The sequence below is a fragment of the Brienomyrus brachyistius genome, chromosome 19 (assembly GCF_023856365.1).
Source record: "Brienomyrus brachyistius isolate T26 chromosome 19, BBRACH_0.4, whole genome shotgun sequence".
Lineage (NCBI taxonomy): Eukaryota > Metazoa > Chordata > Actinopteri > Osteoglossiformes > Mormyridae > Brienomyrus > Brienomyrus brachyistius.
Genome location: NC_064551.1, coordinates 10,446,393 through 10,469,143, shown reverse-complemented (window position 1 = coordinate 10,469,143; position 22,751 = coordinate 10,446,393). Strand labels below are relative to the sequence as shown.

The 22,751-nt window shown below is 43.6% G+C and overlaps 2 protein-coding genes across 5 annotated transcripts; one reads left to right on the top strand and one right to left on the bottom strand.

The window, feature by feature from the left end:
* Positions 1-9,229: 9,229 nt before the first annotated feature.
* Positions 9,230-13,735, bottom strand: sod2 (superoxide dismutase 2, mitochondrial). 2 transcript variants are annotated; one of them, XM_048985724.1, is made up of 5 exons: positions 13,592-13,735; positions 12,513-12,715; positions 11,887-12,003; positions 11,433-11,612; positions 9,230-9,640 (listed from the first exon to the last, which is right to left on the bottom strand). In XM_048985724.1, the coding sequence occupies exons 1-5, from the start codon at positions 13,690-13,692 to the stop codon at positions 9,495-9,497; spliced, it is 747 nt and encodes a 248-aa protein (XP_048841681.1). In that variant the 5' UTR covers positions 13,693-13,735; the 3' UTR covers positions 9,230-9,494. The 2 variants fall into 2 exon arrangements, with proteins under 2 accessions (XP_048841681.1, XP_048841682.1); XM_048985725.1 differs by lacking the exon at positions 13,592-13,735 and adding an exon at positions 13,010-13,553.
* A 198-nt stretch (positions 13,736-13,933) lies between these two features.
* Positions 13,934-21,994, top strand: LOC125714771 (WT1 associated protein). 3 transcript variants are annotated; one of them, XM_048985720.1, is made up of 8 exons: positions 13,934-14,505; positions 15,605-15,656; positions 15,743-15,798; positions 16,354-16,412; positions 16,706-16,833; positions 17,416-17,594; positions 20,108-20,262; positions 20,354-21,994. In XM_048985720.1, the coding sequence occupies exons 2-8, from the start codon at positions 15,627-15,629 to the stop codon at positions 20,869-20,871; spliced, it is 1,125 nt and encodes a 374-aa protein (XP_048841677.1). In that variant the 5' UTR covers positions 13,934-14,505; positions 15,605-15,626; the 3' UTR covers positions 20,872-21,994. The 3 variants fall into 3 exon arrangements, with proteins under 3 accessions (XP_048841677.1, XP_048841678.1, XP_048841679.1); XM_048985721.1 differs by lacking the exon at positions 13,934-14,505 and adding an exon at positions 14,571-14,645; XM_048985722.1 differs by lacking the exon at positions 13,934-14,505 and adding an exon at positions 14,803-15,482.
* The last annotated feature ends 757 nt before the right edge of the window (positions 21,995-22,751 follow it).

Genomic DNA, 22,751 nt, shown 5'->3' with positions numbered 1-22,751 from the left:
TGCTGTAAGCTACCCTAACAGTCTATTTTCACGTTAACAATGGCATCACAAGAATTACAGTCCTGCAATTTTCTATGGACCACAAATTTTCTAACTGCTGGAATTTTGGAACTTGCCGTTTCCTGAATTCCAGCAAATTCTCTCCTCCTGAAAAGTGAGCTGAATAATGGGACCTCTCCCTGGATTAAACCATAAGGCCCTAGGACTGAACACGACAGTCAGACAGACAGACAGTCAGACAGACACCGCAGCATTCTGGAACATATGCCAATATCATTAGACATCTTTTAGTGATCTTTTAGGGAGTTGACCGGTTGAGTTTTTACATGCATTCTTAGGAGCAACCCAATAAAAATCTCCAAGCTATGCTAAATCACTTCAAAATCCTTATCCCTTTCATGAAATCCAAAGGGATTATATCTTAAGATAAAAGAACAAATTGCTTAAATAATTTGTTTTGGAAGATGGCTCAAAATGAATGGCGTCTTTTAACAGTTACAAATACAAAGCAGCTCTTTGCTTCTATTGATTATAACACAATATGCTTTTAGACATGATTTCAGAACATAACTGTGTCATGGGCAGATAACAGAACCGCACCTATGGGCTTCCTGGTTGAACCTGATTGGATCCAAACAGACAGACCAGAACACGGTTCAAGAAGGCCAATCACAAAGGTGCTTGAACCCTCCATCTATGTTCCATATCCTCTGCAGGGTAATGGAGGTCCAGAGCCGGCCTGAAAGCCACGAGCACAAGGAAAGGAATAACTCACAATAGCCAGACACACTGTTCACACCACAAGGACAATTTGGCAACTCTAATTCACCTTAGCAGGGAACCGAGAAGACCTGAACTGTGAAGCGACCATGCCAAAAAAATCATTTTACAGTAACTCATAAAAAGGTATCTTTTTTTGTCAGAGCCTACAAGTCGTAGTGGAATTTCATTATTAACGGTCTTCTCGAAATTAACGCATGATTATATGTAATTCATCAGAGGCTAAAACAAATGACAATGGTGATGATCTTACCACAGGGATCAATAAGAAATGTCTAGTCTCTGTAAAGCACTAAATTAAACCAGCCCCGAGGCATCCTGACTCCCAAGCAAACAAATGTTAGTTCGGAACATTACTTCTTGGAATCACTTGCGCATTTTACAAGACAAATTCAGTGAAGTAATGCACTTATAATTTGAACTTTTTATTTGTGAATTAAAATACAGTTTCTCTCTTAAAGCAAGCACGAGTGGTTTTTCCTGTTTATGTCGAATGTTTGCAATTACTCCAAAATTTCCTCTACTGAACAGAAAGGAATCAACACATCTATTTTGCTTTCTGATCTCTGTGTATGGTTTGATTCTGTGAGTGATAATGATATACACAAACTGCCAGGAGTATTTAAGGATGCAGACATTAGGATGAAATTATACCCCCAATTCTCTTTGTTGTGTATGAGAGTTAAGCACATATGTACTTGGCGGAGTGCTTGGATATTGTTTTACTTTCAATGCCTTACAGCATTTGACAGCATTGTCAACAAACTTTTTCGAAGTAACAACAGCAGCCCAAATAAAATATTGTTTAATCCGCGATAACAATGTAATGTAATAGGAAATATGGACGCAATAGGAAATGACACAATCTTTCCAAACACCAGCAAAGTCTGTGTGCAAAAACAATACAAATAGATTATTAGCCAAGTTTTTTTCTGGTTCTTGGCTTCAAAGATCATTTTTCATAGTATCTGCACTTCTTCCCTTTGTATAACATAAATAAAAATGATTGATTTCATTTAAACTTCCCCAATACAATCCCTAGTCTCCCTGATGAACCTTTTCCTGATGGCCATATGTGGACACAGTAGAGAAGCCCACAGTTCTGACCCCAAGAGATTACCTCTGAAGGGTCTATCTAACTTTTCTCAGGGCTTTCTTTGTTTGGACCTGGATATCTCAGTAATATCTCCATCTGGACACCTGGACTCTGTTAGCTGAAGTTCATCCTCTCCAAGACTCCAAGATCAATGTGTCCCTGGGTTCTACACTGTAACTACACCTCTTGACTTAAGATTAGTTCAGCGCTACGTCACCTTTTTCTGTCTATCTTTACTGGCCCTGATTACGTCCATCTATCCTTTTAAGCAAAAAGAAAATCTATTAAATCCATCCATCTTCTACCTGCCTGTCATGTTCATGGTCATAATGAAGCTCAAAGTCTATCCCAGGCAGCATAAAGCACAAGGCAGAGGGACACCCTGCATGGGACCCCACAGAGGGACACCCCACAGAGGGACACCCTGCATGGGACCCCACAGAGGGACACCCTGCATGGGACCCCGCAGAGGGACACCCCACATGGGACACCCCGCATGGGACCCCACAGAGGGACACCCGACATGGGACCCCACAGAGGGACACCCTGCATGGGACCCCACAGAGGGACACCCCACATGGGACACCCCGCATGGGACCCCACAGAGGGACACCCTGCATGGGACCCCACAGAGGGACACCCCACAGAGGGACACCCTGCATGGCACCCCGCAGAGGGACACCCCGCATGGGACCCCGCAGAGGAACACCCGACATGGGACCCCATAGAGGGACACCCCACAGAGGGACACCCCGCATAGGACTGCCAGTCCATCACAGGGCACAACAAATTAAAGGCATCAATTCGTCTTAATTGCCGGTCTTTGAGCTGCGGAAGGAATCCAGCGGACAATCGCGTAGTAAATGAATTATTAAAAGGTTCTATCACTGGTATTGTCAAACATTATGGCTTCCATTTAAACAACAGGATTTATTAAAACAATTTACATTAAACAGTAAGCAACACTAAACGGCACTTCTCATCAGCACTTTAATTTATTAATCTACATTCTACTTTATCTACCTCTGTCTATCTGCATATTTACACTGTCTACCACTGTCTCCCACGGCAATCATTATCTTCCACTGTTCAACATATTTCCATGATCTATTACGATACATCTCTGTCTATCCATATATTGCCACTGTCACCCACTATCAGCCTATCTGCGTACTGGATGACTCACAAATTCGTGAAGCGTTCTGTATTTTTTTTTTTTTTGGGGGGGGGGGGGGCAGTAGTGGCTAATGGTTAGGAATGCACACTTGTGTCTGAAAGATTGGTTTGAATCCCTGACCAGCAAGGTACCCCCGCCCCCCACTCAAGCACTGCTCCCCAGGTGCTGAATTAGCTGGCCCCCTGCTATGTTGCACATGTTGTGCATCAAAAACATCAATCTTAATACTGTTACTATTTATTGCTATCCATCTGTATATTTACAGTGTACAACTATCTGCCTCTTACTATCCACATATTGCTACTGTTTACCACTATTTACTGCTCACTATCGACAAACAGTCACTATCGATCACTATCCACCTCTGTCAACGCACATGTTGCCACTATGAATCATTATCTATCCAAAAACTGCCTGTACCTCGACTTCTGTTCATCCACACACTTCCATTACATGGCACTTTGTAACCACACTCTGCTCACCCTTCTAGAGAAACTCCATCCATCCATTCATCCATCCATTTTCCAAACCGCTTATCCTACTGGGTCACGGGGGGGTCCGGAGCCTATCCCGAAAGCAATGGGCACGAGGCAGGAAACAACCCAGGATGGGGGGCCAGCCCATCGCAGGGCACACTCACACAACATTCACTCACACATGTACACCTATGGGCAATTTAGTAACTACAATTAGCCTCAGCATGTTTTTGGACTGTGGGGGGAAACCGGAGTACCCAGAGGAAACCCCACGACGACATGGGGAGAACATGCAAACTCCACACACATGTGACCCAGGCGGAGACTCGAACCTGGGTCCCAGAGGTGTGAAGCAACAGTGCTAACCACTGCACCACCATGCCACCCCTGGAGCGGAATATGTTGGCCATATTTTTGCTTTTGTATCAGCTGCTAAATTCACAGTTTCTCTCCATGAGATGCCAAGACTGCCCCTATTTATAAAATTGAATTTCTCTGTAACCTGTCTCATTCTGCAGCACTACATGACCCCTCCTCGTTTTTCATAGTCAAGTGACAGAGAGTACAGCCCTTCTGAAGTTCATTTTAGTTTAGACAGATATGCTTTTTCTAAAGATTCAGGTGCAATAACTGTCACCAATAGCAACCCATCTTCATCCAGCAATGGATCTAGATGGGAGCATACTGAGTGAACCTCAGGACAGATTATTTATAAAAAATTCATATTATCATTTGCTGCAAAATATGTGGATACTGCTGTTCAGTTAAGGAATGTCAAGGAATGTAAAATGGTTAATTATGTGGGATGTAATATAAGCTGTATTTTTTTTAATTTAAATGAAAGTTTAATGCGGTATTAAACAGATTCCATAATTTACTTAGCATTTAACTGTAGAATGAAGGAATATTTGAAGAGAATGATGGTCAGCAAAAGGGGAGTATTATCAAAAGAAACAAAAAAACAAATTATTGAGAAAAAACTAGGCTTAGCATGAGATCTTCTATCAAATAGTGACGATCCAGGTTCCTTCTAGCTTTTCACTCAGCACCTCAGCATGTTTTCTCCCCTGAAAATATAGAGGCCAAACTGTGTCTGTTTTCCTTGCCAAAACAAGCCCAGTGGAAAGATGCTGCAAACTATAGCACCGTTCCAGTTCTACCAGCCATTTTCTGTTGCAAAAGTATCTCCCTTTGTGATTTTCTCTCCAAAGTCGATTCTTTCACACTTTCTCCTATTTATTCTGTAAACAAGCTTCTTTGAACTAAAACCACATGTTTTACATTGGTCAGGACCCACTTAAAGCACTTTGTAGCATAAATATATTAAATCGGTAGTGAAGAATAAGTCTCACATGTGTTTTCACAGCATAGCATCCAGAAAAGGAAATTAAACAGTATGGTTTCACATTAAAGTTCTGGACAGTGTTACGATACTGTGGTTTGTGCACGAGTGGAGGATGGGCACAGAAGAGTTTTCCCCACAATGCAGTCATGCCGCGCTCCGTTCCTCACCATCATGCGTGTGCGACATGCTCTCACAGACTAGAGAGAGCCTGTGACGATGTCAGGAGAGTCTTTAACAGACGATAAAGGTCTCTAGCGGTGTTTGAAGACCTCGTCAGAGACAGATGCAGAAGGGATTATGGAAAACGGCACTGGTGAGACCCTACAAGGCTGCTGGTTGGTTCATTTGCTGTTACAACTGGGTTGACTTGTTGACTCAAGAAAACAAAAGAATCTAGTTTGTCCTTAATAATGCGTACGTGCTCTAGACTCATTTAGATACTCTTTATTCTACTCAATTCTACTCCTTTATTTGCCATTTGTGCACGCAGAGAAACATTGGAATGTATGTATACATCATCTTGCCTTCTTTTGAGATGCAACACATGCAGACTGCTGAGAGTGAAGCTTGGGGCCTGAGTGCAGAGTCAGGCCATTTATCCAGCACCCCGGGGGAACGCTGGAGGAGTCTTGCTCAAGAGACCAGTGGAGCTGTAATGAGCCAGTCGGGGCCAGGGCTTTTACCAGTAACAATCTGACCACAGGCATAGAGGACTAGCCCTGCAACACGTCCATCTAGATCTTATAACACTCATTAAGGTCATGGTGAAGAGACCGGAGTCCATTGCAGGCAGCATAAGGCGCAGGGCAGAACACCCTGGCCAGGAGGCCAGGCCATCACAGAGTGCATGCAAACACGATAGGCAATTTAAAGATGCCAAGTTACCTGGCTGGCTGTCTTTCCTCTGCAGGAGATTACAGAATGCCTGGAAGAGTATCATACTTAGAAATGCCTGACTGGTTCCATCTGTGCACTACCCGGGGAGATAACAGTGGTGTTTGCAAGTCCTACTGCTTTATAAATAATGTATTCTGAAATACCTTCTTACAGAAGTCAATAGCTGATAATCCTCATTCATTCTTTTCAGTAAAGTACAGCTGGTGACATTTATGTCAATGGCTGCCGTTATTTTGCTACTTGTGGTAGTGTTTTATTTAAACAGGCAGCCTTATCAGTTTATGCAGCTGGCTGCTGTACTGAAACAATATAGTACTTTTCAACAATAGGACCTTAACCAGGACCTAACTCTGCAACATTTTGTACACTTTCCCTCTCCAGGGGATAGTAAATCACCCATCTGAATTCCACTTGCTTATCCTGTAGGCAGAGTAGAGGGAGACCATCCCAGGAAGCATAAGGGAGAAAAGAGGGGTTGCGCTGGATGGGATGTCAATCTGACCCAGGGCACAGACACCAAGGACGACTCAAACAGCGTGTCTGTGGACATGGAGGGACGTGGAGCAGCTGAGGGAGCCAGTACAACAGAGCAAAAAGAAAATCTACACGCAGAGACTGGGGGCAGGACTCAAACTCCCAAAAGTAGAGGGGTGAGGAAACAGTGCAACCCACTGAGTTGCAGTAACACCTGTGATAATAAATGATGTGATTTGTCATGTATTTATCTTCGGTGCTTCCTAAGCAAATGTATGTGCAGGGAAGGGTAAGGTACTGTCTCCGTTATTGTCTTTTATGTTCATACACGTTCCCATATTTTCCTCTTCTGACGTTACCATCACTGTGAGACATGGATGTTCAGCCCTCGCAAGGAAAGATCACTCGCCGACAGCTCGCCGCCCTCTCACACGAAGCAGGAACGACCCAAGGGCCCCGCGTTCGTGGCAGATGTTTTGTCTGGCTAGTGGTCTCTGTCTATCTCTGGCTGCTTGCCCGCCTACGTGAGGGAAATAGGTGAGCACGCGGCAGAGGGGAAAGAGAGAGAGGAGAAAGAAAGCAAGCAAGCAAGAAAGAGAGGAAGAGTGAGAGAGGAGAGGGGGAGAGAGAAAAAAGAGGAGGAGAGCAAGAGAGAGGAGAGGGGGAGAGAGAAAGATAGAAAGAAGGGGAGGGAGGAGAGAAAGAAGGAGAGAGGGGTAAGAATGAAAGGGGGGGAGGGAGAGCAAGAGAGAGAGAGGGGAGAGAGAGAGAGAGAGAGAGAGAGAGAGAGAGAGAGAAAGAGACATGAACTGGGGGAAGAGGGAGAGAGAAGCTTGAGACCTGAGGTATTTTCCTTCCGTCCTGCCAGAGGTTACAGAAACAGTATGATAATGGCCAGCTCGACTTTATATGTTGGGGTAGCAGGAAATGATTTCTGGCACAGCAAAGATTTAAGAGAAGAAAAGTACACAGAGATCTGTTCTTATTTTTAACAGGACAAAAACTTCTATAAATTGTTTAAATCTAAAGATCTTAACGGTTTATTATTTTATTGCCCCTGTTAGGCAAAAATCATTTTAAAAACAACAATCATACATTGGTAAAAAGAGATGACCTACTTCTCAGTTGGGTCGGCTACACCTACCAGTCCTAGCAGAGCCCAGAAAGCCCAGTGAGACGGTCAGAACGTCTGTCTGTTTTTAAGCAGGCTTGCCACTGGGCACTGAGAACCAAATCCAGGTATTCCGAGGTGTGCAGAATGTGTTTTTCCTCTCAAGGTATCTGGAAGACTACCGGGCCAGCATCTGTAGGAAATTCAACGAACCTTGGCTGGGGCCATCCGGCACAACAATTTGTCATAGAATAACAACAGAATCAATCTGAAAGCATCACAGAAGAATGTCAGACCCTTGAAGACCACGCATAACTGAAATATAACTCTAGAAAGAACTCCCCCCAGTCATTCTGCGGCCGAAAAGCTGCCCAGGGCTCCCCGGATGTTGTCCTACTAAGCCATGGAGGAGGCCTTGCTGAGAGCAAGCCTCAAACGCTCCTTCCTTCATACATCCACAGCACAGATTTATGGGCCCGTAGGAAAGCCAGGCTAGCCAAGAAGCCAAACATCACAGCCCAGAGCACACAGAGTTTGCTCCTTATATTTATTGTCAAACCGTTGTTTTTACTGGAAACCTTTCTGCAGGGGAAAATGGTTTATTTCCAGTGGACCAGAAGCATTTGGGCGGGACGTCCCAGCCTGACACATATGGAGCCCTGATCAACAGCGGAAACAGCACAGGACGTTCAGCTACCTTTGCTCTTTACAACTATCACACAAGATTTTCATTGCATAATGGAATTGACTGTTTACTATGCCCATGACAAAGCCTTAAAACTTAAACTGAGCACATACAGCACGGTTTCCCAGTTAGGGTAAGAGGGTCCTTCTCTCAATGACAGGTCATGTTGGTTTTCACTCAATGGCACTTCTTAATTGTTGGAAACCAATATTCGAATAAATAAGTCACCACGTCTGGGGAAAATCGATTACCACTGAAGGTTAAGTTGAAGAGCAGTAGAAAAAAAGCACTTCAGGGATCCACCTTACCGTGTAGAATCACGCCAAGGAAAAGGTGCAAACCCTATGATGCACCTATTTTCATTACAGGGGACAATTTGATATAGCAATGCCTCAACATACATCCGTACGTTTGAACCTGGAAATTAAAGGTGCAAAACGTCCGTCCATAGTGCTGTCATTCAGGAGCAAAAGACGGCACCTTTAAAAAAAGTTTGCAAATGGCACCATCTACTGTGCTGCCTAGGAAGTCGACAGGACCTGACAGTTTTAACACAAATTACACAAGAGCGAGCCATGCTGTGTCATTACTGTACCCTAACCCACACGCATATGAATACGCAGAATTTCTGAAGATGCCAGATAAAACACCATACTTCCTATTAGTCACCGGGCACAAGTATGGACACACACCAGTGAAGTTTGACTGATGCACACGCATACAGTGAGAGCATACCGAAAAAAGAGGACAACTGGAGCCACAGAATAAGTGCGCATGGCCCCGATTCAGTTTGTTTCAGTGATATATCCAGTGTCCGCTTGCACGTTCATGCCAGTGAGTATCAATCCCAGGATAACTTCAGAAGCCAAGTCATACATTCATTGAACCTACAGGGCATAAACCTACTGGAGAGCAAATTAAAACGATTCCAAATTGGACTATTGATTGAATGTGCTTTATGGCAGAACATTTTCAAGGGTTTTCTTTCTCACCTGCTGTGAAGGCTACTGGACAAGTCAGCCAATCATAAAGACAAAAAAAAAAAAAACAACTCGGTATGCCAGACATGTTTTCCCTATTAAAAGTCTCTCCGGGGCCACTGTTCCGGTGTCTGACCATACATCCTGACTATAGATTTAGAAGCCTGGGTTGAATTACTAAAAACACGCACACAAGAAGCAAAACAAGTCAGTTTCAAATAATTTTAATTACACAAACGAACAAAAACTAAACCTTTGTCAGTTGCTGCTGCTTGTCAGCCTGACAAAAAGCACTCCAGAATCATTTTCGCCAAGCAGCTGATGCCGTTGTTCTCTCATGAGAAATATACTGGATGGATTATGTTGGGTCGTGTAGGTTCAGGGAGGACCGGTCTTCAGATGGGTCAGGGAAGGTCACGGTGCTCTACAGTGGATTGCTCAGCCTGCAGCGTTGCCCATTTGATAGATCACAGTCATTTCTTTGCTGCCTGGAGCCTATCGTTCACGTTCTCCCAGTTCACCACGTTCCAGATGGCTTTCACGTAGTCTGGTCTCACGTTCTTGTACTGCAGATAGTAGGCATGCTCCCATACGTCGATGCCAAGCAGCGGAATCAGGCCTGATGAGAATGTATAAGTTACACCCAATGAAAAATGCTTTTGCATTTCAGCAACCGTCTATGTTATTTTGAAACGATCAGTGTCAAAAGCGCCAAAACAGAACAAAAGAAACGGGTTAGGTTTTGGCACTGGATACTAAATGTTTCGGTCGGGAGGCTTGGCATAGAAAGCAAGCTATTAAACCTACTGCGGGTGGGATTACTGTGCTGTTAAAAAGTGACTGGTTCAGCCCAAAGCGAAGCGCAGTAACTCCGCCCACGAGAAACTTCAAATCCGCAATTCTGCAATGACTAAGTTTTGGGAGGTTAGGAACTACAGTGAATGATAAAATACACAGCAAGGAACTTCCAATAAATGACATCAGTCATATTTCTCTCTCCTTATCTGTCAATCTGTTATGAAGCACCGGGTTTTATGGTTTTCCAGTGCCCACATCTAGTGGAAAAAGCCTCACTACTGTGACAATGATCAGGGGAAAATATTACTGCTTTTATACAGAAGACCGAACTGTAAAAATCTATTTTTGCCACAATACATTATATTATTGTATAGCATTTTGTTTTATTCCTTTTCCATAAAAGGAAAAAAATATTTCTCATATTAAATATATGTAATCCGCATCAGGGAAAAGGGGCTGCACAGAGGACAGTGTTAGTATTTACATCACATGTTACGCATATGAAACCATCACATCACAAGCACCACAGTCAGCTGGGTTGACACCATCAGTGAGTTATGCTAAAACATTTCTACTCCGACACAGGAAGCAAAACATAGCTAGCTCTGCAGTTTCAATGATTGTTAGAATTTAAGATTATCTAATACGTTTTTAAAAATCGGTGTCAAGTTTACTGCTGCAGTTTTTGAATGAGCACTTCGTGTCAATCATAGCCATTCTCGTCCTTGCCTTGACACTACTCACAGATAGGTCGGCAAATCTGAGAGTAATTTAACAAAAACTGAGGAGCAGAAACGTGAACAAGAACAGATTACCTAAACACATCCATCTTCCATTGTATGGAAATATTCCACAGAGACGATATTAGCCAAAGCAAATGATTTGTCTGCATTGCTTTTTGTCGGCAAAACTCAAAGCAACTTATGACCGACTACTGCTAGGTAAGTTTTATTTGGCTGTGTTTAATTTTGGGCAGAGATGGCCAATCGTATCCACAAAGGCCCACTGTGCACGCAGGTCTTTGAGGTAACCTTTAGGTCAGTTGTTCAAACCCAGGTGTGAGGACTCTTCAGCCAATCAGTCTTCTAATTAGTACTCCAATCCGGGACGCTGGATTAGACTGGCCACCCCTGGATAAATGTTCAACTTTTTTCTTTCATAAATATTGCAATTCTCATCCAAATATTTTACAAAATCAGGTTCCAGACCATATCTGAAGCCTGTCTTCAGGTGCAGGGCACCGCCTGCCTCAGAGTATTAGCTATCAATCCAGCTCCACCCTCTTCCACGGGTCTACTTCAGACAGAGGATGTCTGAGAAACCAGGCAAGCTGTTGCAGGACCCTGCTTGGCCACCAGAGGCCGTTCTTTTCCTCCAGCATCATTTGGGGGGGGGGGGGGGGGGGGGTGGGTCATTCCAGAACAGAGAGCATGCCTTGCATTAACACATTATATTGGTTCAAATTTTGTGAATCTCACTGGGAGAGATACAGATTAAGCAAAAAGATAAAATAGTTTTTGTGGTAGATGTTATTTTAAGCAACGTAGATGGACGGATGACTTTAAAATCCTAAAAACAGGAAGGTCTGAATGTCCTAACATGGTCTGACTAACCTGTTGTCCCCTGAAGGGGGTCCTGGTTGGCGCAGGCTGCAATCCGCAGGCGGCCACTCTCCTTATCAAAGCCCAGCCATCCCCATCCAGAGCCCTGCACAGCAACTGAAGCTGTAGACATCTTCTCCTTCATCTTCTCAAAGGAGCCAAAATCCCGCTTTATGGCTTCCAACAGCTCCCCTGTGAGAGAAGCACGTTACCAACCAAGTCAATCTCTGCCCACCCAAGAGATTAAGAAAGCTTAATTGAAGAAAAATCAGCAACGGTCTAACTCAGTGTTTACCCAATCGATCCTCAGGGACCCACAGAAAGACCATGTTTTTGCTCCCAGCTGGGGAGCAAAAACATGGAATGGAAGCCAGATTGGGAAACAATGGTCTAATTCACGCAAAACCATTTACCATTTCCATACATGAACCATAGGGTCGATTTTCCAAGCAGGTCCTCAGCTCACCTTGTGGCTCCCCGCCACCGTTTGGGGAAAGGTTCGTCCAGAAGATGGTGTGGTTGATGTGCCCGCCGCCATTAAACTTTAAGGCTGGCTGCAAAGCCACCTGGGTCGTTATGTCACCTGAAACAAAGAGAATGCTGTAAAGTGCCTCCCAACCCAAGTCAGGAACCCTCTCAGGATGCTGGGACTGTTCCAGTGAGCTTCCTGCTTAACTCTTCGTTTGTTCGTTTCTGGTCACATGAACAAAAGCATTTACACTGACAGGAAGGATTCTCATTTTCTGATCCAAAAATAATACTGTAGTCAACTGATTCACTAAACTGCGAATAACATATTTTACACAGGAATGGGTACATGTGTGTGCCCTTTGATAGACTGGCATTCCATCGAGGGTGCTCCCCTGCCCTGTACCCAAAACTGCTCGGGGTAGGCTGCTGGCCTTGCCCATCCCTGCCATTGTTGAGAGGTTGGAAGACAGAATAATAAATTACATTAAAAACCACTAAAACAAGTTTCCTTGGGTTACAATCAAATAACCTTTTCAAAATGACCCTGTTTTCTGCCTAAACAAAAATCACAAGAATGTGAAGTCAAGCTCAATCGGCAGGATCCCTTCAGTCAGTGTTTACCCTTGGCTAGCGCCTCCTTGTACTTCTCATCGGCGATGTTGAGGTTGTTGACGTAAGTGGCGTGGTGTTTGCTGTGGTGCAGCTGCATGATCTCAGCACTGACGTGGGGCTCCAGGGCCCCATAATCGTAGGTAAGATCGGGGAGCGAGTGCTTCTGCCTAGATGCCAGGTAGCTCAGGGCAGGTCGCAGACAGAAGGAATACCTGTATTCAAACATTTATAAGATCCATTTATTCAGGTTATCCCCCTGCAGAGAAAGATCCCTACAGAAGTACAAGAGTATTTCACATATTTTATAAATGCAGATATCAAATAATTTGTTAAAGTTTACCAGAAACCAATGCAAAAAAAATAGAAGCACTTTAAATCGACAGACACTGTAAAGAAGAACGGTGTTGGTCTTTCGCACTTTGTTTATGCCCAGCGTGTAGCAATGGCTTTGGACAAACGACGAGTTAAGCCATTCATGAGGTTTTAGTAAAGAAGCAGCGTTGTACCAGTCTTTAACCGGGCAGTCGGTCGAGGGATTTCCTCTTCAGCACTCTTGTCGAACTGTCGCCGGGACATCTTAACCATTCCAACCTTTTAATAGCGCATTTTTATTACGTGTAAAGCCAGGCACTTTATCGGGGTTTCCGATCACACCGGTAAATATTAGGAGAGATTATCAGTATTCGAATGAAAATTGACACTGACCACAGTTTCGGTAGTCCGGGAATCTGTCTACGCAAATCACTAGCTGTTATAATATGTAGAAGTCGCACGTTTGGTTAGTTATTACTGAAAGTGGTGCAACGCTACTGTCCGGTGAGGTGCTTAGATAACAGACGTTAAACTGTAAATACTGAGTTTACTACCTATTTTGCGGTTTCAGATAATGAACGGAACTAATTACGCAGCTCGCTAATCATCGGTTTTACGTCTATTTACCAGAACTAAGGTTATTTAGCAATAAGACATTACCGGGAGTACACCCATTAAGGTAACTTCCATTAAGAGTTCTCTATCCAGCATTTATTATGAAGTGCAGCACACTTTCAATCGTTTCCTTATCGTTTTTTTATTTTTTGCTTTTTTACCTGCGCAGCATGATTAACAGAGACAGTCCGACAGCGGCCTTATCCGCGCAGAGCGACTTGCCCTTGAAATTCCAATTTAAACTCGCTGGCGACGGTACCATTTCAACGTACGATAACTAATGCTGTAATCTTATAAGACACATTATACATGAAGTGTACAAAATAGAGATTTTAAGACTATCTGATTCTTTTTCAGAATTTCTGAATTCATTTGGCGATATTTATAAGATGTCCACTTATTTGTCACCAGACTCCCCCTCTATATCATTATGGTTTACCCCACTCCATTTTGTTGAACTCAAAATAGGGACGAAAAGCCTCGGGCCTGTGGCACTTGATAATGTTATAAGTCGCATTGCGTATTATTTTCCTTTTCAATTTTTACTTTTTGAATGTCGGCGGTAAATAGCATATCAGAACTCGAAGTTGACAGTGCAATCCGAAACAAAAAAAAAACGAATGTGTATCCCGACATTATGTTCATAAGTTACATTCTTCAGCTTAAACTTTAAAAATGGAACGTGGATTGGGCGATAAATATTTTGGCAGATGCTGTATACTGTTGCAAAGCCTTTATTTTTTTAAAAATCCCATGACGAGATTATATGATCTGGTACACTTCATTTAAATTTAACAGATGGTAAAACAGGCAATAATCGTGGGTATGGCACAAAATGCAGGAATAGCACGCGTGCTGCGCGAGCCGGCCAGGCGGTTCCGCGCCTCCCTGCCATGATGCTTTGCGGCGCAGTCCCCTCCTCATTGACGATGGCGCCTCTGACGGTCCCGTACGAACAGGCGTAGGACAAAATGCAATAAAAAAAAATACACTCGGCAAGACTCATAACTCCGAGCAATTGTTTAATTTAGTGTCGGGCTACAAGGTTTTCTAACGCTGACCTAAAGCGAACTCGGTAAGTGCGCTCGGCTGGTATCGTGGTGTCGCTAGGCAGGCTAGGGAGGAGAGCGCGTCTCTCCTCGGTCGTGGGAGAGTCTCTTCCTTCTCCGCCATTTTGTAGCTGCGAGAAGCCACAAACATATAATAAACCGGCAGGTACGTGGCTTGGCTATCGCAAGTTTTAAAAAGCTGAAACCCGCGGCCGACTTCAGTGGCCAGAAGCGCGTCGCCGTCCTTGTGTGCGTCCGGCCGCCTGGCCGTGTAAGCGGCGGGGAAAGTGCGTTTTTCGCGTTTGTTTTTCTGGTCGGGTCGGGGGGGGGGTAACTGGCGTGCTCGTACGGCGTGATGGCTTGTATCATCCGGCACCCAGATTACAGAAACGGCGCTGTTTTGCTCCGTGGTGTAGTGCATTATAAGCCGCCTCCATCGCGGCCAAATCGCCGCAATCCGAGCCTTTTTATTAAGCTTTAATAGTTGCGCCCCCCCGACCCATTTATGCAATTTCGGACGAAGCATCGGTTAGCTACTGTGCTGTACTAGTTAAAAAAAATAACAGGCGCTAAAGCAAGAAGGCACCAGGCCAGATAGGTGTTCCGCAGTAATGTGAGATGCGAAGGAAAAAAAACACTACTTTTATCGCGTAGCTAGTTATTTATGCTATATTTCGTTTCGAATCATTATTATGTATAGTTCATTTTGAAATTAACGGTACTGCAGCACTTTCAAAATAGCTGGCCGTACATGTATATGTCTGGCTGAATTACTGACTGTCCACTTCCGGGAATTTTGTAATTAATTGCTCATTGCGGCATACCTGCATTTTTCACCGTGATTTATAATTTCTTGTGGCACATACATTTCTTTATTAAACTGGGTTTTATACCTCGCGATTTCTTCAGATGCCAGTCATAACTGATTTTACTTTTAAAGTTTCCCCATTAGGTAATTTTGCTGGGTAATGACCTTTGCAGGGGAATCATCTATGTGAAGGAGGTGTGTGTTCTATATTCGGGGGGCAGCTAGATGGCATTCATGCACTGACGGGCTCTCAAATAGTCTAAAACGTTTTAAATGATGCATAGGTCTTAAAATGCCCCTTTTTGTTTCTTCTTTAGTCGTGCCCCTTCAGAGTTCAGAATGACTAATGAGGAACCTCTACCAAAGAAGGTAATTACAGTCCTTTAATATCTTTGCTGACTTGTTTCCTCTCTGCATTAAGTGGCCTCATTGATTTCTCTTGCATGTTTGTGTAGGTTCGCCTTAGTGAGTCTGACCTGAAGACACTCACCAGAGAGGAGCTATGTGCCAGGTAAATGGGGCATCTTTTGGTCTGCTGCAGTTTATAGTTTGTTTTTGGTGGGATTGTCACCTTTCTGCTTATAATGCATATTTTGGCCATCAACAAATGTGTGTGTTTTCCATACAGAACAGAGTTTCACCTCACTTAATACTGGGTTTCACTTTAATAAATTCCATGTAAGGAAGTGAATTGTGTTGTTTTAAGCTGAATTCCCTTTAAACCGTTTTGATTTCTGTCCACAGTAACCTTGCTAATTCAATATCAGTAACTTGACAGTGTGATATTCTTATGGTTGATGCTTTGCATGTAACTTTATTTAAATGGGCTAAAATGTAGATTTGGATTTTAAGTTACAGTGTGGAATGTTCATATTGATCTTGCACACTTAGTACTGAGCTGTGTGCAACATCGGTTCAGGATATTTGAGACTGAGTTGGTAATTGTCATTCTCTGGTTACCTTTATTCTGTGACATTGAGTATTTCAAGTTAGCTTCACAGTGAAGTTTTCACTAATTGTTTCACTGTTTGAATTTTTGATTGATTTTTATTTTTTTAACCTTTAGGTGGAAGCAGCATGAAGCCTATGTCCAGTTGCTGGAGGCGAAATATGCAGATCTGAATTGTAAGCTCATTTTCATAAGTGATTTGGGAGCTGGGGAAGTGTTTAGTCTTAAATATGCTTCAATACGTCTTTCGCAAGATATTCTAGTTGGTAATTATTTGCTGTTTTTCTGACATATACAAAAGTAATTGCATGATATGTAAGATGCTTCCGGTTTGTTTGGACAGTGTCGCTCTTCCTCACAGTGTTTCCCTGCTATTGGGTATCTGCCGGGGCACGGAAAAATGACGGGCACATCTCTCGCCGATGGTATCGTAAGATGTTTGTTTCCTTTACGTGTGGCGCTGCTGCAGCCAATGACCTGACTGGTCTGAAGGAGTCAGAGGAGAAGCTGAAGCAGCAGCAGCAGGAGTCGGCAAGAAGGGAGAACATCCTGGTCATGCGGCTCGCCACCAAGGAGCAGGAGATGCAAGAGTGCACGGTAAGTGAAGGCTTCAGCCCTTCCTTCAACGGCATTTGGAACTGAAGCACTTGATGTCTCCTTCCAGCACCTAAGCACAGCACAACTATACACAGTGTGAAGATAATATTTTGTTGCTTACTTGCACTGTAATTGGAGCTGTTGATTTTGATTGAGGAGTCACTGTTCTTGCAGACCAGAGATGGTGATCATTAACAAAGGGGTGTGGATGAAGCACTAGGAGTAAGATGCCCCATTTGAGAACTTTGGCACCCCTGATAGGCCCAATTGGTACATCTCTCTATGGAACAGTTGACACTTAAACATCACTGCTACTATTCAGTACCTTGAACAGGGATGAAGATGGAGAAGTTCTGCTAAGGTTTTCTTGAGGAGCTTTTTTCACCTTTTTTCTGTAACAGTTATTTTTGGTGTTTTGTGTGAAATGAGTACCCTACACTGCAGTTTTCCCAACCTGGTCCTCGGAGACCCAATAGCTTGACTGCATCTCCTGGTGTTGCTCCATGAGATGTTTTGGTGTGTTGGTTAGCTTAGCCCCCAGAGAAGAATTTGTCTGCTCATTGGTTTCCTCACCTCCTGCAGACCCAGATCCAGTATCTGAAGCAAGTGCAGCAGCCCCGCGCCGCCCAGCTGAGGTCCTCCATGGTGGATCCGGCCATCAACTTGTTTTTCCTTAAAATGAAGAGTGAACTGGAACAGACTAAAGACAAACTGGAGCAAGCCCAAAATGAACTGAGTGCCTGGAAGTTTACACCTGATAGGTAAACAACCCAAATACTCCCAGTCAAGACCTTCCTGACTCTCCCTCTGCAGGAATGGTGGGAAAGCTGAAATGCTCTGTTCACCACGAGACTCAGACTTTAAAGCCAAAAAAAGCCACATTTTTGTACTGTCCCGCTTATAACGCGTAACATACCGATTTGTCAGGTGCACCTTCTATTTGCAGCTTTCTCTCCCCTCGTTCAGAGAGCTGAAGGAATCGGGACTGTTCGAAGAGGCGGTCGCATCCTGCTCCAAATGCTCGCCCTCCCCTAGAATGTTACCGAGTGTGATGGAGAGGTGGGGGGGTAGACTCCAGCTTGGGGTCTGTGATCTGTCTGCAGACTGAGTAATGGAGGAAAGAGCCTAGTTTTAACCTCTCCCCCCCCCAGTTGAACAAGTAAAGTATTCCAGTAAAGTTACAGTGGAGCCCTGCACTAGCTGCACCATCCAAGGCACTCGGGAGTCAGTATCGTAAGACTGTCGGCTTCCTTCGAGGTCTGTGTCATCCGAAGCCAGTCAGACCCTAAGAAGTGACTTGATAATCTCAGAGAGCATGTTATCCTGAGACGCGTAGAGTTACTCTTTTTGTTGTTGGTTTTTTTTTTTTTTTTTAATTTTATTTTTACATTTTGTTTTTAATTTCCTTCAAATGCGTTGCATTGACAGCGGTGTGCAAAAAAGGGGAGTCTTGTTCAACCAACCAACCAAAAAAAAAAAAAAAAACCAAATGTGCTCATCCAGTGTTATCTGGGAACTGACTGAATGAAATGCCAGCCGCCATGGTCGGGGTCCGTGACGAGCTGCCGTGCGAACTTCTGTCTGGGCCCCGAGGTTGTGTCAATGCCAGTGTGTACAGATGTGAGCTGATTGGCTCCCGTGCAGGTGAGAATGTGTCTACTGTTGTGCAGCTCCAAAGGGCGACAATTTTGAATGCGTTGCTGTTCGGATCAGTTCATTACATTTCGAAAGACTTTCTTCGCCTTTCAGATACTTTCAATTCCTGTTGCAATGTAAGTTGTACTGTAGGAAGGCTATGATTCTCATTGTGCATATTTAGAAAACATGCATTGTTAAAACATTCGCATTTGCAAATCTAAGCTAGTTACTTCACTGTGCATTTTCTGAAATTCTTAGACATTATATGGGCTTTATGTTAAAAGCATGTGGGGAAATTTTGCTCTGGTGATTTTTGCCCTGAGCGGTTGGTTTAGAGGTGACAAATTTGCATTTTGAAAGTATGGTATGATTTCACTTTCATCCTTCCTGGTAAGTGAATGGGTATTTTTGAATGTCTTCAATGACAATTGGGTAAAGCGAGTATCGGCCTCAAAATGCATGAATGTTTTTTTTATTAGTGCTGAAAACTTTGCTGAAACAATGTTATGGAATCTGGTCATAATTTGGCTGTGTTTTGGCGGGTCTGAGAAATTGCCGTCGTCTTGCCAACTTTTAAAATGTGTGTTTGCTTAGACTGTCCTTGAACACGGAAGTGAGCACACTGGATTTAAAGACTTGTTCATTTTCCCTGTAATTCCTGGCTATATTTCTGTATAATTTTTTAATGTTTAGTCTCAATCAGACATAATGTTCCATATTCCTTGTGGTTACTAACAGAATGATTAACCTACTATTTAATAATATAAAGCTTCTTCATGAGCCAGGACTCTTAACTTCAGCTTTTCTGACTGGTAAAAAGGATGTGACCCTTTTGCAGAGTGTTACATGGTGGCTTAAATCCTGCCAGTCAAAATAGTTTTATGTGAATTTTACGATGCTTATGGTTATATCCGACTTTTCAGATTTATATGCCGATTATTGTATGAGCAATTTCATAGATTATATCATGCCCTTTTGTTATATGTACAACTTCATGGTTGCAATGGCAAATTTAAACAGACTGGTCTGTGATGTTATGCACCCAATTTTGACCTCCAGTCCTGTGTCCCCATAGCAGGAAGAGAAGCCCATCTGATCACTTATTTGCAAAATGGCAAATACTGTATTTACTCACATTCTAGTCTGCCCAACTGCAATGGCAGAGGATGTGATTGGAGGATTTATTAGTTGATAGACTTGGCCATGTGGGTGTTTTGCTTCCCACATACATGATGGATATCTGTGCACGCAGTTTGATGCTGTAAGAGGTCCACCCCAGTGCTGGTCCCCCATTGAAATGGATTGATCTAGTATGATGTTTTTCATCCAACAATTTTCCTTGTTGCATGGGTTGATTTTTATTGCTATCTCACATATTCTAGATGTGTGACATTTCATTATGTCTGCTATGCTGAGTTGTGTACTGAAGGTAAAGGTACAGTATGTTGTGTAGTAATACAGATATACAGCTGTCTGGTGGGTTGAGAAGGCAGCATCCTAAAGGTAACTCATTTTGAACATTCCATGGGTGTTTGTGCCTTTGCCCATGGCCGCTCGTCTGGTGCAGGTGTGGTGTTTAACCTTCTTTGTGGGGAGATGGGTTCATTGTGTGATGGCAGGCTCCTCTCCTTTACAGCCAAACAGGCAAAAAGTTGATGGCGAAATGCCGGATGCTCATTCAGGAGAACCAGGAGCTGGGCAGGCAGCTCTCACAGGGCCGCATTGCCCAGCTGGAGGCCGAGCTCGCCCTGCAGAAGAAGTACAGCGAGGAGCTGAAGAGTAGTCAGGACGGTGAGTTGCGGCTCTTGTACCAGTGCACCGAGTCTTTATCAGCAAGCTTTTTGGGTGACCATCCCACTCTCCCCGTTGCTTCTCTCCCCAGAGCTGAACGACTTCATCATCCAGCTGGACGAGGAGGTGGAAGGCATGCAGAGCACTATCCTGGTCTTGCAGCAGCAGCTTAAGGAGACACGTCAGCAGCTGTCCCAGCAGGGCCAGGTGTCGTCGTGCCACACCCCCGGCCCGTCTGACATGCCGGCCAAAGACTGCGGGAGGGTGGCCAATGGACCCGCGGGTGGCAGTCCCCCACTCTACGGGGAGGTCAGCAGCATCGAAGACGACTCACCAGCCTCGCCGGGTGGCCAGGCCAAGCTGACCAACCACTCTGAGGAGCAGCCGGGGCAGGGGACCGGCTATATGAACCAGCTGAGCGGAGGCTACGAGAGCGTGGACTCGCCCACGGGGAGCGATGCGTCTCTCACGCAACACTCGAACGACACAGACTCCACTACCGACCCCCAGGAGGATAAGGCGGCCGGTGGCAAGGTTAGAACTGGGGGTTCCCGCCATGCCCAGAATGGCCTGGACTCCAGCGCGAGCTCACACAGCACGGTTTTGTAACATTCTTTACACATCAGCTTTTTATATCCAACAAATAGTGTCATTAAACGTTTTGGCTGAGGATACTGTCCACAGTTGCTGGGACTCATCATTTTTTGTTTTTTGTTTTTTTTTCCTTTGTATTTTTTCTTCGCTTCTCGTGGTATCTCTGCCGCAGTTGAAACTTTTAATTACGTCGCTAAACGAGAACAGTAAAAGCAGTGGATTAATGTAGATTTGAGGGTTTTTTTTTTTTTTTAAACCATTTAACTGAACACTTCAGTGCTTTGAAAGCTTTTGAACATGCCTGGTTCAGTGCAGCCCTTGTGTACTAAGAATCCTGATAAGAATTTTTTTTTTTTTTTGCATCTAGCAATTACAGCTATGGCCAACAAAATGATGACACCACAGGTTCTGTCTAGTTATTTTAAATAGCATTGCCAATGTTCAGGGTGTCCTTAGTTTCTTGGTGTTAAGCTTCATTTTTATTTTCTTCCCATTCTAGGCAGACTTCTGTTTGACTTGTGTGTAGTTCTGCATATACCATGTGAAATTCCTATTATTCTGATTCAGCCCTTTTCATGTACTGACCAAATATCAATAAAAACTTTTAATAATATGGCTCTCTAATTTCTCCCCATATTTGTTTCACATGCAGCGGGGTTATTCGCCTGGCATGTACGTTTGAGTCTGATAGTCCTGGTTGTTGAGTTGTCCCTATCCTGTCGGTGTCAGCTAAACTGGCCATATTTTAAAAGCAAGTTCGATGCAGCGACCTCACTCAAGCAGGAAGGATGTCCCCTTGGTTATGGTGCTCTGGAAGCTGCAGACTCGAAACCGTTTTCTGCTCTCATGTCTGTTATGCAGCTCAATGCTTCTTACTGTACTCACAACAATATGAGCAACAGGTTTATAATCGACACGTGCGCCGTGTAGAATGGGTGAGCTTTAGAGAACGGACTTTCAATGTAGTGATGTTAAGATGTGTTCTAACTTATTTTTGTAATGCCATTTTTTTTCCTGTCAGACTTCATACACAATTCAAATTGTAATGGGATCTGTTTAATGTCAAAGCCTGAACCATAGCTTAGTAGCTGTGTAGTACATTGGTGTTACAGGGTTTGGGAATAAACAACTGAAAATATGTCTGCGTGTGACGTCATTATTGAGTTTAACCAGGCTTTCACGTGAATTCTGTGGTTATGCATAACTCAATAAAACTATTCGCAAGTAGCAGGCTTTGTTAGTATTAATTGTATTTCTTGATGTCTGTTGGACTGACATGTATGTGAATAACTTTTCCAGAGGAATCATGCCTATTAATTTCCCTTATTACCGTCATGCACTCTGAAGGTGACACACAAGCCGCATTTGTCCGTATAATTATGCACTACAATTAACTTTGTGTTTGTGTTGCCTTACACTGTGGAGTTAACCCAGAAATTACATTTATATTTCTTCAATTGTTTTTCTCAACCAATTGTGCCGCAGACAATAAACAGTTTACTGGAATAAATTATAACTATATGCGCTGTTCAAGGTCACTGCGACAGGGCCTAGTCTTAATGATTAAGGTTCGGGTTGTTGTGCATATTTAGAAAACATGTATTGTTAATATTCATACTTTTTTGTATATCTACGTAAGTGATTTCGTTATGAATTTACTGAAATTCTTACACTTTACATTGGCCGCCTTTGGTACAAGCATTTGGGAAAATTTATTCAGCGTAGGAAGAATTGCTTAAGGTTGCTCTCCTCACCCACTTAATGCTCCAATGTCCTCATCGCTTCCCTGAGTAGGCGGTGGCGGTGTTACGTTTAACTTAATAAACCAATAACGTTTCTACTCAAAGTGGGGGGCATCGTGGATTTCAATAAGCAATTAATAGAACAACGTAAAG

Excerpts from the sequence above, each read along its gene's own strand:
- sod2 (XM_048985724.1), bottom strand. The coding sequence starts at position 13,692 with ATGGTACCGTCGCCAGCGAGTTTAAATTGGAATTTCAAGGGCAAGTCG. Across the intron at positions 12,004-12,512 it reads CAAGGAGGCGCTAGCCAAGG|GTGACATAACGACCCAGGTG; the intron begins GTAAACACTGAC and ends TCTTTGTTTCAG. Across the intron at positions 9,641-11,432 it reads CCCCCTTCAGGGGACAACAG|GCCTGATTCCGCTGCTTGGC; the intron begins GTTAGTCAGACC and ends CATTCTCATCAG.
- LOC125714771 (XM_048985720.1), top strand. The coding sequence starts at position 15,627 with ATGACTAATGAGGAACCTCTACCAAAGAAG. Across the intron at positions 15,799-16,353 it reads AGAGAGGAGCTATGTGCCAG|GTGGAAGCAGCATGAAGCCT; the intron begins GTAAATGGGGCA and ends TTTAACCTTTAG. Across the intron at positions 16,413-16,705 it reads GAAATATGCAGATCTGAATT|CCAATGACCTGACTGGTCTG; the intron begins GTAAGCTCATTT and ends GCGCTGCTGCAG.